We start from the raw sequence: 22,980 nt of genomic DNA, 5'->3' as shown, positions 1-22,980 counted from the left end.
TGTGATACCACAGAGGGCAACATTCAGAAATCACTAAACTCCCTGAATTTTTTTTTTTTTTAACAAATACAGTTGGGATAAATATCCTCTGGTTTGTAAGCTCTAAAATACATTTGGACAATTGCCCATATTTTTTCTCTCTAATCACAAAATAAAAAGGCTTACTTTAATTTTTTTCTTATACAGTGAGATGGTTCCTGGGGCTGGGGACTCTACGAGAGTGCAAAATATGAAGAGTAGCCTATCTAGTGACACGTGTCCCCAGTTTTGGCCCAAGCAGAGAATAAGTAGCAAGGCTTGCATGTACCAGACAAGAGGAGTGTTAGATTACATTTGGAAGCTTCTGTGGACATTGAATTACTAGAGGAGAAAAAATTCTAGTGATTATTTATCAGAGGATCAGCAGGAACGGCAACTCAGACCTGAGGTGATAAAAAAAAGTCAAGGCTGGGAAGAGACAACTCTTCTGTGCATTCTGTATTACATTTCAGCATTGGATGTTATATAAAGAGGCAATACATTTTTTTAGCTGAAAACCTGACCAGTTATGTTATTTATTTTATCCTCTGTATGACAAGGAAAAAATAGTCCATTTCAACGGTTTATATAGATTTGAATTATGAAAAGTTATATGTAAAGATGGTAGAAGCATGTTTGAAATAGAATTATGGACATGATTCAATGGTTTACTTATTTCCTAAATGAATGAGAAAGGAAATAGGTTGCTGCAAGCTTCTGCTCTCACTTCCTTATGAGAGAAGACATAGACGCTGTCCCAGAAAGAACGGGGCCGTTGTGCACGCTCGTCTCAGGCAATCATGGGTAACTGGGTGGAGAATGAAGGACTGTCCATCTTCGTCGTTGTAAGTACAATTTTTATTGTGATTTCTGTCTAGTAAAAAGTTCTACAGAAAGTTGTACTAAGCAGATCTCACCGTGCCAGTGGAGGATGCATCGGGTTATTCAGGAACTAGGGCAGCAAGTGCAGTGAAATGTTTCAAGAGAATAATTTTTAAGGAGCTCTGCCTGTTATCTGGATTGCTGTAGGTTTCATTGTCAACTGAGAAATGATTGTATGTTAACTTTCATTTGCTTTGTTAGAAATATTTACGTCTCTGGGTTCTTTTGATGCAACATTGACTTAAAGAAAACAAATAACATTGTGTCTCACTTAACCATGTGTGCTTCAACAGAGAAAGCAATTACAAGTCTTGCTTGCACTTTGATAAAAAAAAAAAAAGTGGGTGTAACTGAAAGCAGAGTGTCTTGTTGGCATAAAATTTGTATTAGAGTCAGATTCCAGAATTTAGAGCAGAGATTCATGACTCCTTCATTAAGCCAACTAGTACTTGAACTGAGTTTGTAGACAACTTGCACAGAATAGCTGGGAAAGTGGGTTAAATTCATTCTGAGCAAGACTGAAAAGTACTGAAAATCCCAGTCACATTTAAAAGTGCTAAAGACTAAGGCAGGGCAGTCCTTCTTGGAGAAAACTTAGGCAGAAGTTAGTATTTCAGTGATTTCTTCTTTTTTTTGCATTTCACAGTGTGACACAAGACCTATAGGTATACAATTTTGTACAACTATATAAATAAAAACATGTACAACACCAAAATGTAATACCAGTTAAGGGATTGTTGCCAAGTGTACTTAGTATTATGTAGGTACTGAGAGGAAGAAAAAGCAGAGACAGAACTTCTGTATTTGCGGTGACTGAAATGTGAATATCTTTATTCAGAAAGGTATTCCTGCTGCTGTGAACAATCAGTAGTTACATACTACCTTTACATTGTAGATGTGTAGCTCTAGTTCAAGAACATAACCCTGGCACTTTAGTGCTTTGAAAAGGAGTAACTGCGTATGCTGTCACCTTCAGTGAATTGAGGAAGTTGAAACTGCCAAGAGGTGAATTCTGGCATATTTTTTCCACCAGTACTGAAATATTGAAAGAATTAAGTAAGAGACCAGCAAGAGGCCCCTATTTTGTTCAAATAAGGAATTTATTTTTTGAGTCTCAAAGCTATAACAAGGTCAGCTAATAGGGAAGGAAACTAAAGAAGTCACTGATAAAGAAACCAGCTAAAAGGACAGTTCAGTTCACTGGAAGCCTTACCAAAAATGTTCTGCATTGTCCTCTACAGCTTTACTGCCCGCTGACTAGGTACAGGGTTAGCCAGTGCTTGATAGAAACAGGACAGCGACAATTTCTATTGATTTACACCAACAAAATAGAAACTTGGCAGCCTTGACCCCAGCCTTCACTGCCTTCACTGGCCCTGGCTAAAGAGCAGGGATGGCTGCTAACTCTGCAACTCAATCCAAGTTGCCAGAGGGTGTCACAGTTTTTTTCAAAGGGTTCATGTTCCATATGGGTCAACACCAAGAAGAACTGTGAGACACCATCAAGAATCATGCCAAACTTCTTGGTCTCCTGGGCATGCTGTCAGGCTACCGTACACAGGAGTGGCACACTCTCACTTTAAATATGTATCATAAGCACTTAATTCTGAGATAAGCTTCATTTTTTAATGAGGTTTTGGGGATTTCCCATATGCTGCCTTACCCTAACAGAAATCTCTTCCTTCTATTGTATTTATGCCACAAGGGTAAGTTTTTTACAGTTCCAGCTGAGCCAAAGAACTAGCAAAACATACGGGTTAGGAGAGGTGAGGGACTGTAATGTCACGGATTCTGGCATCCTTAACTCATAACCAGAGACTGGGTTTTCACCCAGTTTTCAGGCTTTCCTCTGTTTTCATGCACCACCTGCTAAATCTACTTAGACTGAGAGTGCACTGATACAAATTGGTTTCACTATGGGATGTGAAATCAGCCAACCAGCTCCAGGAGGGCAAATGGCCAGATTCACTATGATCTCTGTGGCCAGACAGGCTTGTACCTGCCTTAGACAGCTTTGAGAAGGGCTAATAACTTCTCTTTCCCTAAAGAAACCTGCACAGTAGGATGTGCAAGCGTGAGAGAATACTGCAGTATAGCTACGAAGAAGCCCAGTTTTGGGTAGTCTAAACACTACCAAAGGGCCTGTTTTGAATATTTCCTGCTGACTGATTTCAGACCTTCAGAGCCGCCTACTCAATTGAAAAGATTAGGCCTTAGGTGTAATTTAGGCCATCTATATTCAGATGTCCAGCTTCTTTGTCCCTTAGCATGGCTCCGAAGTCTTCCTCTTACATAGGTTAATATGTCTGAAGAACCGCCATCTGGAAGAGGCCTTAACCTTTAATGGTGTTTGGAGATTCAACTAGACTCACAGACTTAGCTAAACGCCTGTAATATGATGCTCCTTATACAATCATAGAATCACAGAATCATTTAGGTTGGAAAAGGCCTTTCAGATCATGGAGTCCAACCATAAACCTAACACTGCCAAGTCCACCACTAAACCATGTCCCTAAGTGCCACATCTGTATGCCTAAACCCTTTGAGCGATGCAAAAGTTTCAGCTACCCACTGCTGTATTTTGGTTTACTGTCACTCCTGTACTCCTGTGTGCACACATTACAGCCCATTTCCACCGGAAAAATTTCGATTGCCCTTGCTGAACCCTTCATACCCTGCAGTATGTCTCTCTGTGCAAATAGGAGCGCAATGAGGTAATTGACCATGATCTGAACTGTGTAAATTCAGATGTATGATCTCTAACAACAAACTGTAAAGTTTCCTGTTCGTTTCTCTTTCAGCTTGTGTGGCTGGGTTTAAATGTCTTCCTCTTTTGGTGGTACTATCTTGTATATGATGTCCCACCAAAATTCTTCTACACCAGAGTACTCCTTGGCGTAAGTACAAAATATGTGTTACCTTGGCATAGACTGAGCACACGGCAGTTTTTCCCTAGTTTTATTTGACACAGGATCAAGTGGCTGGAGCAGCCGGCTCATGTCAGGGTTAGAAGTCACATGCAAAGAGATAACTGAATGCAGACAAATGGCCAGTGCTTCTGAAAAGAAAGCTTGTAAGAAAAATAGAGAGATGCCATTCTAAAGATGTTTTCAGGTAATTAATATGCTCCTGGTAATTAAAGTGAATGTCCATTGTGGCTTCTTTATTAAGCAAAAGATGAATAAAATATTGCCATTGAACTATTGTGCAATCATTTCCCCATGCAATTATTTTTCATAGCATGAATAGTTTACAAAGCTATTAGCTCTGAAAAGCAATCATCATTCGTATATTTATCAAGCATGTGAATAGTAGTCAAGTCGTGAAGTGATCCTGGGCCATCCAATACAACTCAACTAGTTAATGCAGCATTATGTGTCCTACCACAAACTTGCTTCCAAAGCTACCACAGGACATGACCGATGGACAGAGAAAATTCATTTGTTCACAAAATTTAAAAGCCTGATCACGACAGAAAAATCAGTCTAAGTTTCAAACTACAGAACACAGCACTTTGTAAAAGGTTTGCAAAGCCATAGTTTAATCCAACAAAGCATGAAATCCCATTCTGCATAGAGCTTCAGATCTATGGATCAAATTCTGTCCTTTGCAATCACGGTGCACTTGCTTTTGAAGTCAGAGAGACCTGTGCTTGGATAATTAGATCTCAGTGTAACCCTAAGTCAGTTACTGTGATTTGAAACCTGAAAGGGTTCCAAACAATGCAAGGAGAGCAAACATTATCTTTTCCTTCTCCTCAGTGTGTTTGGATTAATACGGTCATTATTCCCTCCATTCTTTGTCAAAACCTGAAATCACTCAGGAGGTGAAGAACAACGTTAAGGGAACATATTCCTAAAAGATGAGGCAACAAATTTCCCTAAATTGCCTTTACTGACAACAGAGATCATAAAACCACTTCCCTCATAAGCTGTTCTTCTGTCTACCATCACCCCCCAGCCAACTGAAACCACAGCAGTGAGACTTTCTTTATAGCCTTGGGAGAGAAAACTCTGCTAATGGCTTAGACTTGCATCTGTGCTTGGCCATTGATTGTCAGACACGACGGGGAGCTTTTCCTACAACCATATTATATCAAAACTGGAAATAGAAGGTGGCTATCTGGAGGAACGTGTTCTGTCTGGATACGTGCCTCTGACTTGGCCAGAGCATGACTATAAAATGCGAACATTGTTAATTCACTCTAGATTTCACACTCATGAGAAGCTGTGATATAATACACAAATGAAATCTGGGCCTATCGGTGTCCTGGGTAATGTCATGGGTAATGTCATAGGTAATTCGTTTAATAATGGCGTCTCTCAAATTACAGCGTGCTTTGGCTCTGGCAAGAGCCCCTGCAGCTTGCCTGAATTTCAACTGCATGCTGATTCTGCTGCCAGTATGTCGAAACTTGCTCTCCTTCCTCAGAGGATCAAGTGCGGTAAGATGAAGAAAGAATTTCAAAATTTCTGAAAGATAATAACCCAAGCAGCCTTGCAAATACACCCAGCAACTTTGTCCAAGTTCCCCAAATACACGGTACTTTGGGGATGTCCTCTTTTAAGTAGATAAGCCTGGAGTTTTGCTATGAGCAAGACTGAGGTCTATATGCCAATGGTGTATCTAGAGCTCTGTTGAGCGGTTTTGCCATGAATTACCCTCCTTTGAGTCTTCCCCTTTTTTCTTGCCTCCTGGGCATGGTGCTGCCCTGGATGCAAAGTCCCTCTTCTGTCTGGCAGCGGCCATAGGTGGTGCTTACACACTTTTGCCTTGCTTGTCACTGAGACAGCACCCATTTATAGCAGGAGATGTTAGCCCATGTCTTCTGTCTTTGCATGTTCAGTTCTTAAAGAAAACCTAGTCTTTCACAGGCTTTCAGAATGGGGCTTTTTTCAGCTGGTTCATAAACTGCATTCTTTCTTGTCCGAGTTGCATTTCTATCTCAGGGTGAAATATTCCGCAGGCCTTTTGACCGTTTCTAGCTCCCAAATGCAAATGTTACATACAGCCCCGAGGAACCACCACTTAGAAAAGGACAACTGATTCTAGGTGACAGCTGGAGAGGCTTCCTGTGATAGCACTGACTGCATCACACTGCTGAAATCTAGATCTCTGGCTGTTACAGCAGAAATAATGCAGGCAATGCGTGCCGTGGTACAGTGAAAAAGCAATATTCTCCTCAAGCTCATGAACTGTCCTTCCAAATATATAATGATTCCTCCTTTCTTTCTAGCCTCCTTAATATACACATAGTCAACAACACCAGTCCACAGAAGTTGTCATCTGTAAATCTAGTATAAATTCTTTCAGGCAAATGAGATGGCCTGTGGGGGCTGAAAGAGCAGAGCGAAAGAGGAAGCAATAAAATACATGCAGTGTTTCAAGAGTCCTTCATGGGGAAAGAGAGCAGGATACAAAGTAATAAGAAAATAATCAGAGCCAACCCAGCCTGTAAATCCATCCGGTACTAATATTCTGACAATTAGTGTGGCTGATTGTCACACGCAAATGAGATGTGTCTGCCACATTAAGCTCCTAAATTGCTTGTTTAAGGCATAAGCCTTAGAAATATAAAGTTGGAACTACACAGACCAGGCCTTCAGTCTTGTGCTGTACCCCTTCAGATTTTGGGATGCTACAAAAGCAGTCAGGGATACCCCCCATGTATGTAAGAGGGAAAAAAATAGTAAGTAAAACTGTAGGGTTCAAGTTGTTCTTCCCCTGCCCTGAGAAAGGTTAATTAGTATCTGCCAAAATTCAGAGCCAACTCGCCAGGCTGCAGAAGTCAATAACGTACATAAATTTTGTAAGAATTAATGTTGCTACTGGATGAATGCAACTGGCAAATATCAATGAGCTCTTGGTCATACAAGGCCTTCATGAGGTCTGAAATAGGTCCCACAGGGGTCAAGCTGAAAGCAGGTGGGGCAGAGGTATTCTGAGGTCAAAGCCATGAAGGAGCTGAAGACACTTTTGGAGACGTTACTGGAAGGCTAAAAACTGATTCCAAGGATTAAGGGTTGTACTCCGGCCGGGACTTCATGCTGCTTGTCTGAATTGTTCATCTCCCAACAACTAACCAGGACCCCAATGAAGCTGTCCTCTTATCTCAGTATCCAACCTACAGCCTAAGTCCTTCTGCCTTGGGCACTGTGGTAGTTACTGGGGCTACACCTGGTTTGCAAGTGAGAACCCCGCAGAGACCTACAGCTCCATTTCTGCTGCCTGCTCCAGACAGCGCTGGGCTGTGTGAGGAAGGAAAAGGCTCTGAGAACGAGCAAGGAGGGGACGGAGGGGCATCAAATAGATGTTAGATGGTTGGTGTTTAACTTCAGTTGCTTTTTGCACTAAAGCTATAGCTCAGGAAGGAGGTAATTCTATATCTTCAGCAAAAGACGCAGAGGCCAGTGTGCCAGCGGTAGTGTCAGGACTGTGGTGGCCCCAGTGCAGGCGTACTTATGCTTATGCTTGTTCTGCTGTTGTCTCTAATTAGCTATGCTCTGCAAGTAACACCTGTGAGGATCTCTCAAGAAAAATCAGGATTTTTTAAATGTCAAATAAGTTATTGGAAGGGTAGTGACCTTTCCAACAGCAATGTCGTTGGGGTTAAGGAGAGGAGAGAATTGTTAAAACCCACTGTTCAATGGGAATGTGCTGGAAACCCTTGCCCTTTACCCAGAAATCATACGCTACAGTGTTATTTGTTATTAACGGAAAGAAGGGCTGTGTTGTCTTTGCATGCCCTTTATTGCTATATTCTTCACTGTTGTTAACAAGCCTGACGACTGAACCTAGCTACAGCATTCTACCATTGCTTGGCCTCCTGCCCCTTAAACAGAAAGATCAAGTGGTTTTTGCAAGGCAGTCAAGCAGAGACGGCACTTCCTCACTATGCTACAGTTTATTCTACAGCCTTTTTAATTGTGTCTCAAGATAGATGATACAAAGAAGGCCAAATTTCTCCTGTCTGCTGAAGTCATTGCAATAGCTCCAGAGTGTTAGAGTTTGCCCTTTAATCGATGTCACAGCTGGAGAATAACCGAAGGAGAGAACTGTTCCCTGCTCATCTATTTATTTGTACAGTTAATACACATGGGATATTTAGAAATGGAGTGGTATGAAACAGTAAGGCCACGGCTGGTATATCTCCACTAAGTAAAGAACAAATGAGAAATTAAAATGTTCTGGTGTTTCATCATCCCTTCTTCTGTTTCACTCCTGGATGGTTGGTTTGATCAGCTCCACTCTATTAGCTGGGAAGATATAGCTACACCACTGCCATCTACAAAGATAATGTCCGGCAAACACTTGGGACAACATTTTGGTCTCTCTTAATTTGTTGTGTGAAAGATCTATATGGTTCTTGTGAGGAATTGTTTGTCTTAGTTTGTGTAGCGTTTTCTTCCCTTCGCCAGTCAGCAAAAGCAATATAAAGATACAATACAGGATAATCATGCTTTTTGCTGGGTGGAGACAACAAATGCTAGCTTTACAGGCACTTAAAGTTATAGAAAAACTCCCACTGACTACAGCACAATTTAGATGGGGTCTGTTAGGAACCTGTCATCCTTCTTAATGAAAATATCGTTCTGTTTTTCTAAGGAACCAACTTCTTCAGTTTGTATCAGCAGAGATTTTTTTCTTTCTGTTTCTCTTTGGGTAACTCCAGCAACAAGTTGTAAGTGAATGCCCGGCAAGCACACCCAAGTATTTTGGGGAAGGAATCACTTCCTATTACCAACCATAAGTGACTAGCAGCACGTTTGGGTTGGGAACTCCTCGAGAGTTATACCCAAATTTACAGTCCATTTCTACAGTGTGAACCACAACAGGATCCTGATGCTAGGTGGCAACTTGAGACTCTACCAAAGCAGTCACCCTGCCATGGCAGACTGTGATCCCCTCTTCTGCTCATAACCTCATAATTTAACACAGATAAGATATATACTTCTGTCATATTGGATGTTAAGTTTTTTCGCGGTATCAAACACTTTGTTTCAGTGGGACATGTTAAAACATAATCTGTTATTCCCATATTCTGAAGTATGGGGGGAAATAGTTTTGAAATATTTAGGAATTCTAGATTTTTACTAGCAATGCCACCCATTGTTGTGCTCAGGGCCTCTGTTTTTGTCCCTGCATTTAAATCAGTATGCATAGATTTCGCAAATAGCCTTCACATACTTTTTTTTTCTTCAAACCCAAAGTGCTGCTCGACCCGTGTCAGACGACAGCTGGACAGGAACCTCACCTTTCACAAAATGGTGGCATGGATGATCGCCCTTCATACTGGTTGGTGCTCAAATGTTTCTTTGTTTATTGCTTTCTCGTGCATTTTACTCAGCAGCCAGGTGTGATTCAAGTTCTTAAGGATATGGGCAGAGACATGATTTCATTAACGTAAAGGAGTCAGCATGTGCTAAGGCTTACATCAGTTTCCAAATATCATTCTGCAACTGGCAGAGAGCAACAGATAAATAAGAAAGAATAAATACTTTTCCCTTGAACCATCGGCACCATTTATGACACTGGTTAATAAAGGGTGTTTAGCAATGCCCTGAGAACCAGATACCCTGGCTTTAATTCTTGTTTAGACTTATTCCATAGCTGGAATGTCTGAAACAAGTAATAGAAATGATGAAAGAAAGGGGTATAAAAAGCTGGGACAGGTCACGGAAATATTTTCATATTTTATCTCTCATTTCCTAAACTAAGGCACCTCTATCTTTTCTTTTATTTTTCATCAAATTCGTCACTTCTCAATGCAAGTTGAGATCACTTACGAATCATATATCCTAGACCGGTCTTCGTGTCGGTAGATTACTTGAGCTGAGCAGGTTCCCTTTCGGAGCTGTGGCTGAAATCTCACTGCCACTTCACAGAAAAGGAGCAGAGCGATGCAGTTAACAGAAGGCCACAGAGGAGGTCTGCAGCAGAGATGCAGGTGTTTAGGGGTGTTAGATCTGTACCCCTCAGGCCCTGTTTTGAAGGTGAATAAGTATCTGGTGATACAAAGGGTGAAAATTTTGGAAAGCGTTGTATGGCTTACCCTGGCAATAACGTGTAGTGGAAGTCGCATGAACCACCTCAGGTGTACTAGGTTTATGGACACGTTCAGCTCACGAAGAACATCATTAGTGATTATTAGCAATACAGCAGCACAAAGCAGCACTAGCAAATGTGACATAAAAGAGACCCAGATTCACTTCTTGGCTCTTCTACAGAAATCCTGGATGATCCTGACGTATAATTTAAGCCATTCCATGCTTCAGTTTCCCGGGTACTAGGGTACTACCACCTGAATTATCGAAAGCCTTTGCTGAACAAAGACGTGATGGAAACTTCCCTTTACTTCTTTCCTTCCCCCACCCAAGAAGATGTAAACTTCAGGTGGTAAAGCTTTAACAGTAAAACATGTCAGTGATCTGAAATTGTGATGAAGAGCGTGAGAGAGGCAAAGGTCTTAAACTGTAGTTGACAAATGTTGCAAACTTTCAAATGTTACTCAAAACCACTGAGTACTTGTCTTGTGCTTAACCCTGAATATTTCTTTCCCATCACTCCTAGCAATTCACACCATCGCACACTTATTCAACGTAGAGTGGAGCGTGCAAGCTCGTGTTGAAGAGAAACAAACTCTTGCAGCTGTGCTTTCTAAGCTTGGTGATGAACCAGATCAAACCTATATCAACTTTTACAGGAAAACTATTGAGGTAAGTGGCATCAGGCTGTGAAGAGTCATTATTACATTTTTTTAGATGATCTTATAAGATTATTTGAGCAGAGTGCCTATTTCTGGTGTCCACAATCTGGGTTTGGGCCATCTTGCAGCAAAACTTTGTATAATTTAGTCTTCTATATTTGTCAGTAATATTGTTGCTGAATTTTGGTAGGCCTTTGAACTTTTTCACCTGAGGACTTCAAAGTAGTTTTAAAACATCATGTAAAAAAAAAATAGCCTGTAAAGCAGTCTTCTGACTAAGGTAGACATGGCACACAGAAAGGTACACAGAAATCAAGGCTGCTTAAGCTCGGGTTAAAAAAAAAACAAAAAAACCAAAACACAAAATAAGGAACTTCCCCATTCCTCAGAAGTACTGAGCATCTAATCTCTGTTTGAATTCCGAGACCCACAGCTGCACAACAGCACTGAAAAAGAGCGCTTTCCTTTAGCTCCCTCAATATGGATGTAGGATTCCAGCTCTTAACACCGGAGCTGTGCAAATGTGTTCACCTTCCCCAAGCTCTACTGCTGAGCAGTGGCAGAGTAAGAAACAATGTTTAGTGTGTGAATCAGTGGAAAACCCCTTCTCTCTATTTCCACTTACTTTAGTAAAGGTAAATCTGCAGTGCAACAAAAATGGAGTGGGATTTCGGCACTGTTGGCATACAAATTCACAGACGATGACTTAAAGACTTACAACAAGGCAAAGGATTTGGCGCATGAGACAGACTGATGGTTCCGCTGGCTCTGCTTTGATGCAACCCCTTAGACCAATGCGTGCAATTATTTTTCAGAATCCTGTGGGGGGCCTTTATGTGGCTTTCACGTACTTGGCTGGTCTCACCGGTGTTATCATCACGCTGGCCCTCATACTAATCATCACATCATCCACCAAAACCATCCGAAGGTCGTATTTTGAAGTATTTTGGTACACCCACCATCTCTTTGTCATCTTCTTTATTGGCCTTGTCATCCATGGTGCTGGGTGAGTATTTGCACTTATCACACAATACGTGATAACTCCTGTATCTTCACGTAAAGCCCTCTATACACATAAGTCCAGTGACTAAGTCACTAAGCAGCAGTTATTTTTGATGGTAATGATGAGGCAATACAGGCTCTGAGAGCCAGGAAGCTCTCGCTGATACACGCAACAAGCTATTCACATGCACGAGGCTTTATGAGACTCTGGCATACTTCAGCTCACTAATACTCAACTTCTTCTGATATTTTAATTGGAAAGCTCTTTTCCAAGGTTCCTGTTTCTAATCGTTACTTTATCTTTCTCTCCTAAAAGGAATTGCATCACACAAATGCACGTAAGGAGACCTCAGTGTAAAAATGATATCGAGTCTAGGATTTTGTTGTGTAAATGCAAACTGCAGTAACGCAGATCCATCTTTCAGACTTTGATAAACTTTTAATATCAGCAGCATTTCAGAACAGATGTTTAGCTGTTGCATCTCAAATATAGGCAACTGTAAGTTTTTGTAAGTTCCAAACATCAAACATCTTGCACTGTTGGTTGATTCCATACCTTCTTCTGAAATAGCTGAAAAGCCTCGTGAAACAAGTTTAGCACTATGCAATCACAATTTAGCCCTTAGAAAAATGAGCATTAGTTCCATTTTATAAAACCACAGAACTGACGCATAAAGAAAAAAAAAACACTAAAGTATCCAAGCCACATTTCATAGTTCATAATTATACTATATTGTCTGCTTTAAAGGAAATTCTAGGTGCACTAGAAAGTGTGCTTTAAAAATGTCCAGCAAAAATGACTATTCAAAAACACTTCCTCTCACTCCAGTAGTGCCAGAAAAAAGACAGAAATGAGAGTACAACAGGAAGAACAAAAATAGAAGGCAGATGAGAATCGTCACCAGCATATTTGTCCATCCATCTTTCAAAACAAGAAGGTTTGAGCAAAAGCTGTTAAAGGAAAAGATCAAGTGGTCATGTTTGCTGCAGCAAATATTATATAGTTACTGACAAAATGTCCAAACTTTCCAGTAGTTACTACACAATGCTATCAGAAAGCAAGCAAGCATCGCCCTTTCTAGAGGTCACTGGGGAGAATATATTCCATACAAGTTGACTTTTTATTTACTTGGTTGTTCAGTATACTTCCACCATTTCAATTGCACTGTACTAAGAAGACAAGAGTTTGGGCAGCAGTGGGATGGAACATGGTTGTCAGAGAAGTTCAGCTATCCTTTGGAAGGAGATAAACACAGGAATATTATTATCTGTAAAGGGAAGGATGCTTTCTGGCTGTCAACTCGGTGGCCTCATTTATTTGGCCTTAAAGGCAAGAATGACATTTTGAGTTTAGAGAAAATACTAATACACTAAAAAAAAATATCAGATGGGCTTTTCACACTCAAGGAAGGCATCTTTGGTGTACAAAGATGGATGTTATGGAATAAGTATGATCTGACAGTCTCATAGTAACGTGTTAGAGAGACATACATGTCAGTTTATCGCAGGAGACTGCTGTGTGTCATACAGATGTATATATACATACATATATATATGTATATAAAGAAAACTGATCCAAAGATAATTAATAGAATCAAAGGGGCAGATTCTTGTCCGTTACAAGCTGTTACAGCACTTTTGTAGCACCGACATTTTTTTGTGCATGAGCTATCTGTCACAGACATATGTCCCAAACTTCCCATCGTAGTAGGTGTAAAGAGGAGAGAGCACAGAGATTCACATCACCCTGCCTTGGAAGCTAAAGTAAAACTTTCAGCTGAAAAAGACGTAATTAGAAGGCTATACTACTGAAAGCTTCATTACAGTACTGGAAGAGCATCTGCACTGAGGAATAAGGGAAAATAGGCCTTTTCTTTCTCTTGTACAGGGTACTGGCATTGCCAAACCTTGAATGGCGCATAGTGCAAGGCAAAAACCCTCAGGCCCACTTTCCCTTGAGCAATGGGGTGAGGAGTGGCAGGAAATGGGCTTCTCCTGTTCCCGTAACTCCATCCCAGAGGGCGGCTCAGCTGGGGAAGTAAACTGCAACTGGCGATGTTCCTGCAAACTGCAACTCGTGATGCTCCTGGGACGGTGTCATTCCTTCCCTTTATTTTTCAGGCAGGGTGTTAATCAAACCTTTAATGAGGAAGAGGTTAATTAGTAATATTTATGAGTAGTGCAATCTTTTAACTTTCAAGACTGTGCACAGGCTTTCTAATAATCCTCTGATAAATCTGTCACTTAAAGCCAGGCATACATACGACTTAGACACCATGTTTTTTTGAAACATCAGACACACAGTCTAGTTCATGGGAACTGAGCTAGAAAAGTGGGACGAGAAGTCATGGGAAGAAGATACCAACAGAATCATATTGACATAAAACCAAACATCCTGATCAGAATCAGACCGTTTCTAGGGAAAATCAGCAGGTCTTAACCTGAATTTCTCTACCATGACCCTCATCCTACTAATTATCATCATTTTTGAGACTCTCACACACCCCCGAGGTTGGCAGAACCCCAGTCAGAGGCAGGAAGTAGTGCACAAGATCCGAATTTATTTTTCCCCCTCAGAACTGAAACTGCCTTTCAGCACTAGCTCTGCCACTGGAAAGATGGCTGAACTGGAGCAGCCAGGCTTCTCTATAATAGAACAAACAACAACAACAAAATACCCCAACCAAGCAAGAATATGGAGGCCAGACCATCAACCGACACAAGGTGGTATAGCCGGCATAGCTGCTTTGTGTCAGAGGCATCTGTGTTGATTCACACCGACTGAAGAGCTACTCCACAGCTTTAAAGGGAGAGGAAAGGTCAAAGGAAGAACGTATGCTGGGAAGAGTTCTCCAAATTTCTACGATAAACAACACAAATAACTTCTGGACTGGTCACTAGAAAATTTAGTACCTTGCCCGCTCCAGGTTTTGTTTTTATTGAAGAAAAAAATAGGATAACTCTGAAAAGAATGAAGCTTTGCCATTGTGACCACTTTCTGGAAATGGTAATGGACATATCTCTCAGTTTCTCAACTGGTCTTGTTGTCACTATTTTCCTCTACCAACTTTCTTCAGCATTTTATCATCTTAACAGCAATTTTGTGTGTTTATTACAGCAGTAAAGCTGTATCAAAACTGTAGCACTGCAGAAGTCCACAACTCCACATAAACAGAATAGTGTATAAATAGAATAACACTAAGGGACAGATACCTTCATTTTCATTTCATTGCCTTAATGATTTTTTTTTCCAGGCGTATTGTACGAGGGCAGACAGCTGAGAGCCTGGCTGAACATAATCCAGAGATTTGCTTCAAGAACTTCACTCACTGGGGGAGGAAGGGGGCTTGCCCAATCCCCCAGTTTTCAGGGAATCCTCCTATGGTAAGAACAGTTGTCTTGAGTGTAAATCCAATATAAAATGTTTACAGTTTACTCTGTTAAATAATATATCCACTTGCTGTAGAAAAGCTGCTATGTAACCCCAAGCGCTCTTCAGTGGCAGTTTTCTTCACATAATGCAATAGATTTCGACACAATGGATTATAAGCAGAAATGGACTACAGACAGACAACCCACTTCCAGTGTGCCGTAAAATGAGCACAACTAACAGGCAAAGCAAAAGAGCAAATGGTATCTGAGAACTGTTTACCCAAAATGTATTTTGTGGCTTGTGGGGATTTCTAGAAAGTGCTATAATCCACATAAATAGTTTCACAGCATGAATGGACTAATGATCACTAGCAGAAAACTAATCACAGAATCACAGACTGGTAGGGGTTGGAAGGGACCTTCAGAGATCATCTGGTCCAACCCCCCTGCCACAGCAGGTTCACCCAGAGCAGGTTGGACAGGAAGACATGGAGGCAGGTTTTGATTACCTCCAGAGAAGGAGACTCCACAACCTCTCTGGGCAGCCTGTGCCAGTGCTCTGTCACCCTCAAAGTAAGGAAGTTTTTCCTCATGTTGAAATGGAGTTTCCTGTGTTCCAGCTTGTGCCCGTTGTCCCTTGTCCTGTCACCAGGCACCACTGAAAAGAGTCTGGCCCCATCCTTTCGACACCCGTCCTTTAGATACTTATAAGCGTAAATAATGCCTCTGGAAATGTGACATTGAAACTTCAGCTTTTATTGACTAAGCAGGCTGGTTGTTCAGTCACTTTTCAGACTGATCTGTTAACAGAAACCACATCTTTTCCTGCAGTAATACAGACCCGAGTCAGTAATACATTCCGCGCTTTACTCCACATTTCATTTTGTTTTACCTTCATTTTCAGACAGAGACAAAATCACTCAAGGAAAATACCTTGCTGTAACTCTAGTAGCAACTAAAAAGTTAGCTGCAGCTATCAACAGAGAAATTCTCTCACCAACCAGAAGCAATTTTGAAGGTGTCCTATCTCTTAAGGGTTCCCTGCTCTGGGTGATAAAGAACCTAGATTACTTGAATTTCACATCTGCTCACAGTATTTCCAGAACTCGATTTAATCTAAGTTGCCATCTTTATCATCTGACTTCTCATATTATTCTGCTTACAGACGTGGAAGTGGGTAGTGGGTCCCATGTTTTTGTACCTGTGCGAGAGGTTGGTGAGGTTTTGGAGGTCACAGCAGAAGGTTGTTATCACAAAGGTATGTACTGATGCTCAACACCAGGCAAAACACAACCAATTTTTCCAAATGGTGCAGCAAAGCCAATGGCTCCTACACGACAGACAAAGTTATCAGTGAAAGGCCTCTCAGGAATGTTCTGGCTGCTATCACGCAAAAACAATGCCAGCCCCTAACATCTAAATGTGGCCTGTCTCTAGAAGGGAGCAAGAGGAGGAAGTTCGCTAAGGCACAGAACTGAATCTTAGGAAAAGAGAAATTAATCTTCTTTGTGAAAAATTCCTCAATGTAGAAATTCCACAGCCTTAAGAGTATTTAAGATACCAAACCTTTGTTTTCAAAACTACCCAGATATTTAGGAATTCAGATTTTTCATCAGAAGAAATGACACCTGAAAAGGAGAGTTAGGGGGTGACTACTCTGTGCAGCCAAAGCTAACATTGAGCTTCCATTCTCCATGATGTGTCTCAGAAATATTAATGCTGGTTCTGAAAGTCTAACAGCCAAACTAGCATGGCACTAAGCTCCAACGTATAAAAACTACCCTGGCCTTTCCCAATCTAATTTCCTCACATGGCACTGTGCCTCATCTTGTGGACATACCCTGTTCAAGTCGTAGCAGGGTTTGGGGGATGACATTGGATGTCTCTACTGTGCCCTGGCACGACACTGACATGTTGGAAGGCTCCTATACACAAGTGTGCTTTTTGGTAATTTTACCAAAATATCGATGAGCCATTTCTACACCATATGTCTATGGTGTCTGCTTACTTCCCTGCTGGCAGGAATTTTCTTCCACAATCCTAAGCACTATTAATAATACCTACATTAATAGACAGAGACACTTGATTCTCCCTCTTGCAAATCTCTTCTGAAAATTGAAAATATCCTTGGCAGCCAACTTTAGGATTAAAAAAATCAGTGATGGAAATGCCAGCCTTGCTTCTAGAATATTGCTTCTATTTATTCTTGGCTAAAGACAGGTGGAATGCAAATGCCCGTATTATAGGTCCTACACAATATAATATGAAAATATCAGTTTCCAGTGGTACTATCTATGCCAATTCCCTATCTGTATGATAGCCCTATGGTTTTGCCCCTATATATATGGTCAAATTCATTAACACTGTGCTCTGTGCCACTGTATAAGGTCCATCTGGAATTAACAATGTGCATACACAGATCTGGTGATGTGCTACAAGATGCGCCAGCCTGATCTGTCCCTTTTGGGGTGACTGCAAGCATGGTGTGAAAAGACACTTCAGCCAAAAATTTTGCATCTTCTGCAGTCTTTCATCTGGCTGTCAGGCACTATTCCTCACTCCCAGTTCTGCTGGGAACAAAGTTTTACCCACTTTCCTTGCTTTTATAGCAGAGGATGATGTTAGTGCTGAAGGATGTAAACACATTCAGTGAACAGCGAAGACAGCCTTTTTCTTTTCCCTTTTTTCCCCTTGTCCCTCTTACTGTAGGTGGTCATTCATCCCTTCAAGACTATTGAGCTCCAGATGATGAAGAAGGGCTTCAAGATGGAGGTCGGGCAGTACATTTTTGTCAAATGCCCAGCAGTGTCTAAACTGGAATGGCATCCATTTACATTAACCTCTGCTCCAGAAGAGGATTACTTCAGCATTCACGTCCGTATTGTAGGGGACTGGACAGAGGGCTTGTTCAATGCCTGCGGATGTGATAAGCAAGAATTCCAGGAGGCATGGAAGTTGCCCAAGTATGTATAGAGTCTCCACGGTAAAGTCAACCAACACCGATGACAGTTTAAATTTTGCTCAACCAGTTTGGTGGTATCTGTGATACAATCTTTAACTATGTCCATTGTAGATGTGGGCCTTAGATGGCTCTTTCCAGTTTTCTCCTATCAACTCCACCTCTTCTTCTGCTGACTAGTATTCAGACCAAACGTACATTGTAGCAGACAAATGCCTTGCCTTTTTATTGCCTTTTTTTAAAATGGTGCTAATAAAAATTCACTACTGATTCATTAAGTATACTTTCAATTTCAGGATAGCTGTGGATGGCCCCTTTGGAACAGCGAGTGAGGATGTATTCAGTTATGAAACTGTTATGCTTGTTGGAGCTGGAATAGGGGTCACCCCTTTTGCATCTGTACTCAAGTCTGTCTGGTACAAATACTGCCACGATGCAACCAACCTAAAACTCAAGAAGGTGCGTGTCATCTTTCCTAGAACCCATGTAATTGTTCAAGGGCTGACAGCCCAAATCAAAACAGGCCCAGCAAAGGTGGTCTGGCTCCAGAGATGCAAAAGTCCTAAGAGAAGAGCCAGCTATCTCACAAGACTAGCAGACAGGGAAACAGGAGGGTCAAAAGCAAAAACATCCTGAAAGGAAAAGTAGCCTACAAGTAAAATCACACATGAGAATCCTGACTGTGGCCCTGGGGATTTCCACTTGCAGTGGAGATGCTGTTCAAACCGGATGAGAAACACAAAGTCCAAGGTACTAATACAGCCCGTGCAAATATTGCATTCCTTCCTAAGCACAGAGAGACCAGCCTGACATCAGGGGAAGAGCACCGCTACCATCCTCCTCTCACCTCCTGCCCCTGGAAACTCCCTGAGCAGAGGTGTGGGGTCACATTCTGCAGTTATGGTCATATTCAGGGAATAGAACTGATTTTGTTACCTGCTTTAATTTATCTTGCCTGCCAGCAGACAGGGAGATGCAGTCTACCTCTAAATCTTTAATTTATGTCCTGACAAACTGTTTTACAAGGATGTAAGTGACGAAACATCATGAACTAAAAAAAGTAAGCTGCTGGTGAAAGAGAAATAGAAAAATGTTTCCTTGTTCTTGAAGTCAGTCATTCTGCTTCACAACCTTCCCAGCATTAAAACTCCTGAATAGCTTCGATACCAGCCTACTCATCTACTGAAGTGGCCAGGGCAATTTCTACAAGAACCGTACAACCCTCATTCTGTCAGCAGATGTAAAACCAGAAACCATAAGGGCCTATGTTCCCTGACAGCTCACTTTTGTCTCTTCCAGATCTATTTTTACTGGCTTTGCAGGGACACTCATGCCTTTGAATGGTTTGCCGACCTCTTGCAGTCTCTGGAGGCTCAAATGCAGGAGAGGAACAACGCAGAGTTTCTCAGCTATAACATCTACCTTACAGGCTGGGATGAATCTCAGGTAACAACATGGTGGAAAATGTCACTTCCATATGCACTGAGATTGATGTCAGCAAGTCTGTTATGTTTTGATAAATGTTCAAATGGTCTTTACCCTGGGCCTCCATCTGGCTTTCAGAGGTTTTAAATGCAGATAGGTATTATCCATCAGAAGTTACATGGGATCAGTTGCTAATGTGCACTCTGACATCCTTTCTGCTTTACTCTGGCTGTCCACTCTGGGAAGCAGCCTTTCCTCACAGCAGCAACCTCAGCTGACCATGCAAGTATCTCTAAGACAGCTAATACCGCTTAAAGCATTAGTCAATAGCATTTGGAACCGGAGAAGCTAATGCCCGAGGTTTGAGCAATGGCAGCATATTTGTTTCACAACTCTCATAGGTTCTCTAACTGGTCCCATGCATGTAGGTCGCTGTGGGGCTACAAAAGAGCGGCTCTTCCATGAGCCACTTGAGAATGTGTGATTGAGTCGGGAAAGGTGCTCACTCTATTTCTTCTAGTGATGTTTTATTTTACTTGTACCTCACCGTTGCAAAATTCACCATAAGCCTAAAGTCCTGTAGCTCAGCCAGACGGACAGGGAGGGGTAAGAGCAAGGAAGTTAGCACACAGGCAGTGGAAAAACAGGAGGGAAAGAAAAGTCACACAATTCTTGCTTGGGGAGAAAGCTACCTGTAACTTTTTTGGCATATAAAAGTGCTTCAGAACTCCGCAAGGCCTAAACTTATGCCCTTAGCAACACCTTCTCTTCCTGGCTTTACTTAGCTTAGCTGGTCTGGGTGAAAGTTACACAGGGAGGGGGCACAACACCTCTTCATAGGGATCAAACCTTCCAGAGATCAAACAGGCAGGACTTCAGTAAGGGCAAATGAGTTGTATTATTTCTACCTGAAGGGAAAGTTTTGGTTTGATTTACAGCTTTGTTTTACAGTTCTTAGACTAAACTAGTTTATTGCAAAAGAAATGTAATTAATTGCTGTATTCAACACTTCATAGCTCTAACTCTTGAGATCGCCCAATCTGGGAAAAAGGAGGAGGTAGGCACTGATAGTCAGGACTTTACCAATGTTATCTTTCCTTGCTAAGCACCATGAATTTCACATTCTTAGTCTGGAAATAATTCAGTGTGTATTGACATCATCATCATCATCATCATCATCATCATCATCATCATCATCATCATCATCATCATCATCATCATTATTACATAATGCTGCCGTATCTAATGCTGTCTTTACACTGTCCTTTGTGTTTCATTTTCCACAGGCCACTCATTTCGTAGTGCATCATGAAGAAGAGAAAGATGTGATTACAGGCCTTAAACAGAAAACGCTGTATGGAAGACCTAACTGGGAAAACGAGTTCAAAACTATTGCGGGGAAGCATCCTGGGTAAACCTGTACAAATTGATAGTGTCTATGGACTTCCTCTATCTAAATGCCATAATAGCACAATCTTGTTCCTTTGAAAGTTTGAGGAACATTTTTTTTCTAACAATCTCCAGCTATTTTCTATTCTTGTTCTAGCCATGGACATGATCTATAGACTTGAGCTAATTGTTTTAACCTACAATTTTTTTAAAAAATCATCCTTTTTTGGTGAGGTACTTCATGGCGTGTTTAATTACTAGCAGAAGTTTTAGAAAAAAACACACTCCATCATTCCAGCTGAAGTAGATAGGAATATCAGGTGATGTCTAAATACCTCCAAAAATACTTTCTACCTGAAAAACTAAAACCTGAATATGGATGACCTTTAGCTGAACCCCCCAATTTAGAAGGGAAAAACCAGAACAGTTCCTTTCAAGAATTTGTGCCATAAGCTCTTAGAAGCTCTATTTCCTTGATTCCACTGAGGTTAATAAACCTGTCTTCACTGACTTATGCTGAGCTGAGACTTAGCCCACCTTTTGTTTTAGAAGCAGCAGTAAATCCTTTGCAAGTTTTAAGGGGTTTTAAGTTTTAAGGGGTAGACATCCAGTCTACTTCAGTTCCTGTAACTGAGAAAAAAACTCACACTTACAGAACATAAGATTGATTTACATCAAGAATATTCGGCTGCTTCACACCTAGTTCGTGACCATATTTTCCTTTTCTTAACAGCTCCAGAATAGGTGTTTTTCTCTGTGGACCTGAGGGCCTTGCTGACACACTCAACAAGCAGAGCATCAGCAATTCAGAAGCTGACCCACGAGGAGTACACTTCATTTTTAACAAGGAAAATTTCTAACTCCCAAAGAGGTGGGAGGCATTCAATACAAAGTCTAAAGACTGGATCTCTTTTTCTATTTGGAGTCTGGGAAGGACAGCCCAGCTTCTAATCTCAGCTACACTAATGCAAATCCCTTTGCTTCTTGGGAATTATTTTGGCACTGTGGTAGAGTAAAAGAGTCAAGTTTTACCTTAGGGAAGTTTGCACTGTCCTCCGCGTGCTGGCAATTTAGCAGAAATCTATGTTCTTTGTCTGTGTGAGGGGATTTCCCCTCAATTAACTGCTTTTATCCTCCTGTTATTCATAATGACTGCTGAAGGGTCTAAGCAGCCATATGCGTTTGGAAGCCAATTCACACTGATAAAGCTTAATGCTATTAATCAATAAAGTGTTCTAGCATAATGCTTGCTATTAAGAGACAGCTTATCCTGGCTACAGCCAGTAACTGGAACAAGGAGGGGTTAGGGAAGGGTGACTGGGAAAGTTCGTTCCTTACAAGAGGAATTCTCCTTTGCACACCAGCATCTTTCAGGCTTACGAATACAAGGCAAAACATCTTGTCCAAGAAATAGCGCAGGCAGATGAAAAGCAGCCATTCCTCGTTAGGAAAACAGAGAACTGGAAAGAAAGCACCTGGATTTCTGAGCGCCACCCCCAGCCCAGCTGGGGATGGGGGGATGATGAGGATGGAGTCAAACCAAGTCCCGTACCCAGCATGTGAGCCATCGCTTGGCTGCTTCGAACACTCTCAGTTTCACATCTTCAAATTCACAGTGCAGGGATCCAAACAAGAAGAGGTTTTGTGTTTTCAATACTGCCACTTCTGATATTCAAGGCTGAAAAAACTTGTTGCTAAAGGATTTAATGGGTATTTTTGGAAGCATTCTTAAATGCATACAGTGCTTTTGGGCCTATTGTTCAGCTGTTCCTCTTTGATGGTGAGACAGTTTTGAGAAAGCAAATATCATGTGGGCAGTATCTGGAATAGCTATGAATAAAGTTTCTGATGTGTACAAGACACCCATACACAGCACAGTACTTCTGTATGCACACTGCAGGTAACGGGTTCTTTAAAAAAAAAAGGAACCAAACCTTTTAATACCAGCAGCAGAGGCAAAAAAAAAAAAAAAAAAAAAAAAGTATTTAAACCAGTAGCATAGGAAAAAAAGAAAAGAAAAAACAAGTGCAAAAAGCTTTAAAAAAATCACAGTTCCACAGTTTAGTATACCGTGTCTCTTTAGTATACCAGGTGTCCTCTTTAGCCCTGTCACCTGCTTAGAGACTTTTAAAGTCCACAGCGAAGCTCTGTGATAGCTCCTACACAGCATGAGACCTTGCTGACAGGTCCTTACAGTCACAGAAGGAAGTGGTGGTCTCCTTCAGAC

At 41.3% G+C, this 22,980-nt stretch overlaps 1 protein-coding gene across 1 annotated transcript; it reads left to right on the top strand.

Moving 5' to 3' along the window:
- Nucleotides 1-720: 720 nt before the first annotated feature.
- Nucleotides 721-22,613, top strand: CYBB (cytochrome b-245 beta chain). Its single transcript, XM_082498203.1, has 13 exons — nt 721-863; nt 3,702-3,797; nt 5,234-5,344; nt 9,111-9,195; nt 10,471-10,616; nt 11,422-11,612; nt 14,863-14,992; nt 16,146-16,238; nt 17,690-17,943; nt 18,236-18,398; nt 19,239-19,385; nt 20,651-20,775; nt 21,487-22,613. Exons 1-13 carry the CDS (start codon nt 819-821, stop codon nt 21,611-21,613), a joined length of 1,713 nt encoding a protein of 570 aa, XP_082354329.1. The 5' UTR covers nt 721-818; the 3' UTR covers nt 21,614-22,613.
- Nucleotides 22,614-22,980: the final 367 nt, after the last annotated feature.

Source organism: Vanellus vanellus (assembly GCF_965231255.1).
Source record: "Vanellus vanellus genome assembly, chromosome: 1".
Classification (NCBI taxonomy): domain Eukaryota; kingdom Metazoa; phylum Chordata; class Aves; order Charadriiformes; family Charadriidae; genus Vanellus; species Vanellus vanellus.
This window is presented reverse-complemented; position numbering and strand designations above follow the sequence as displayed.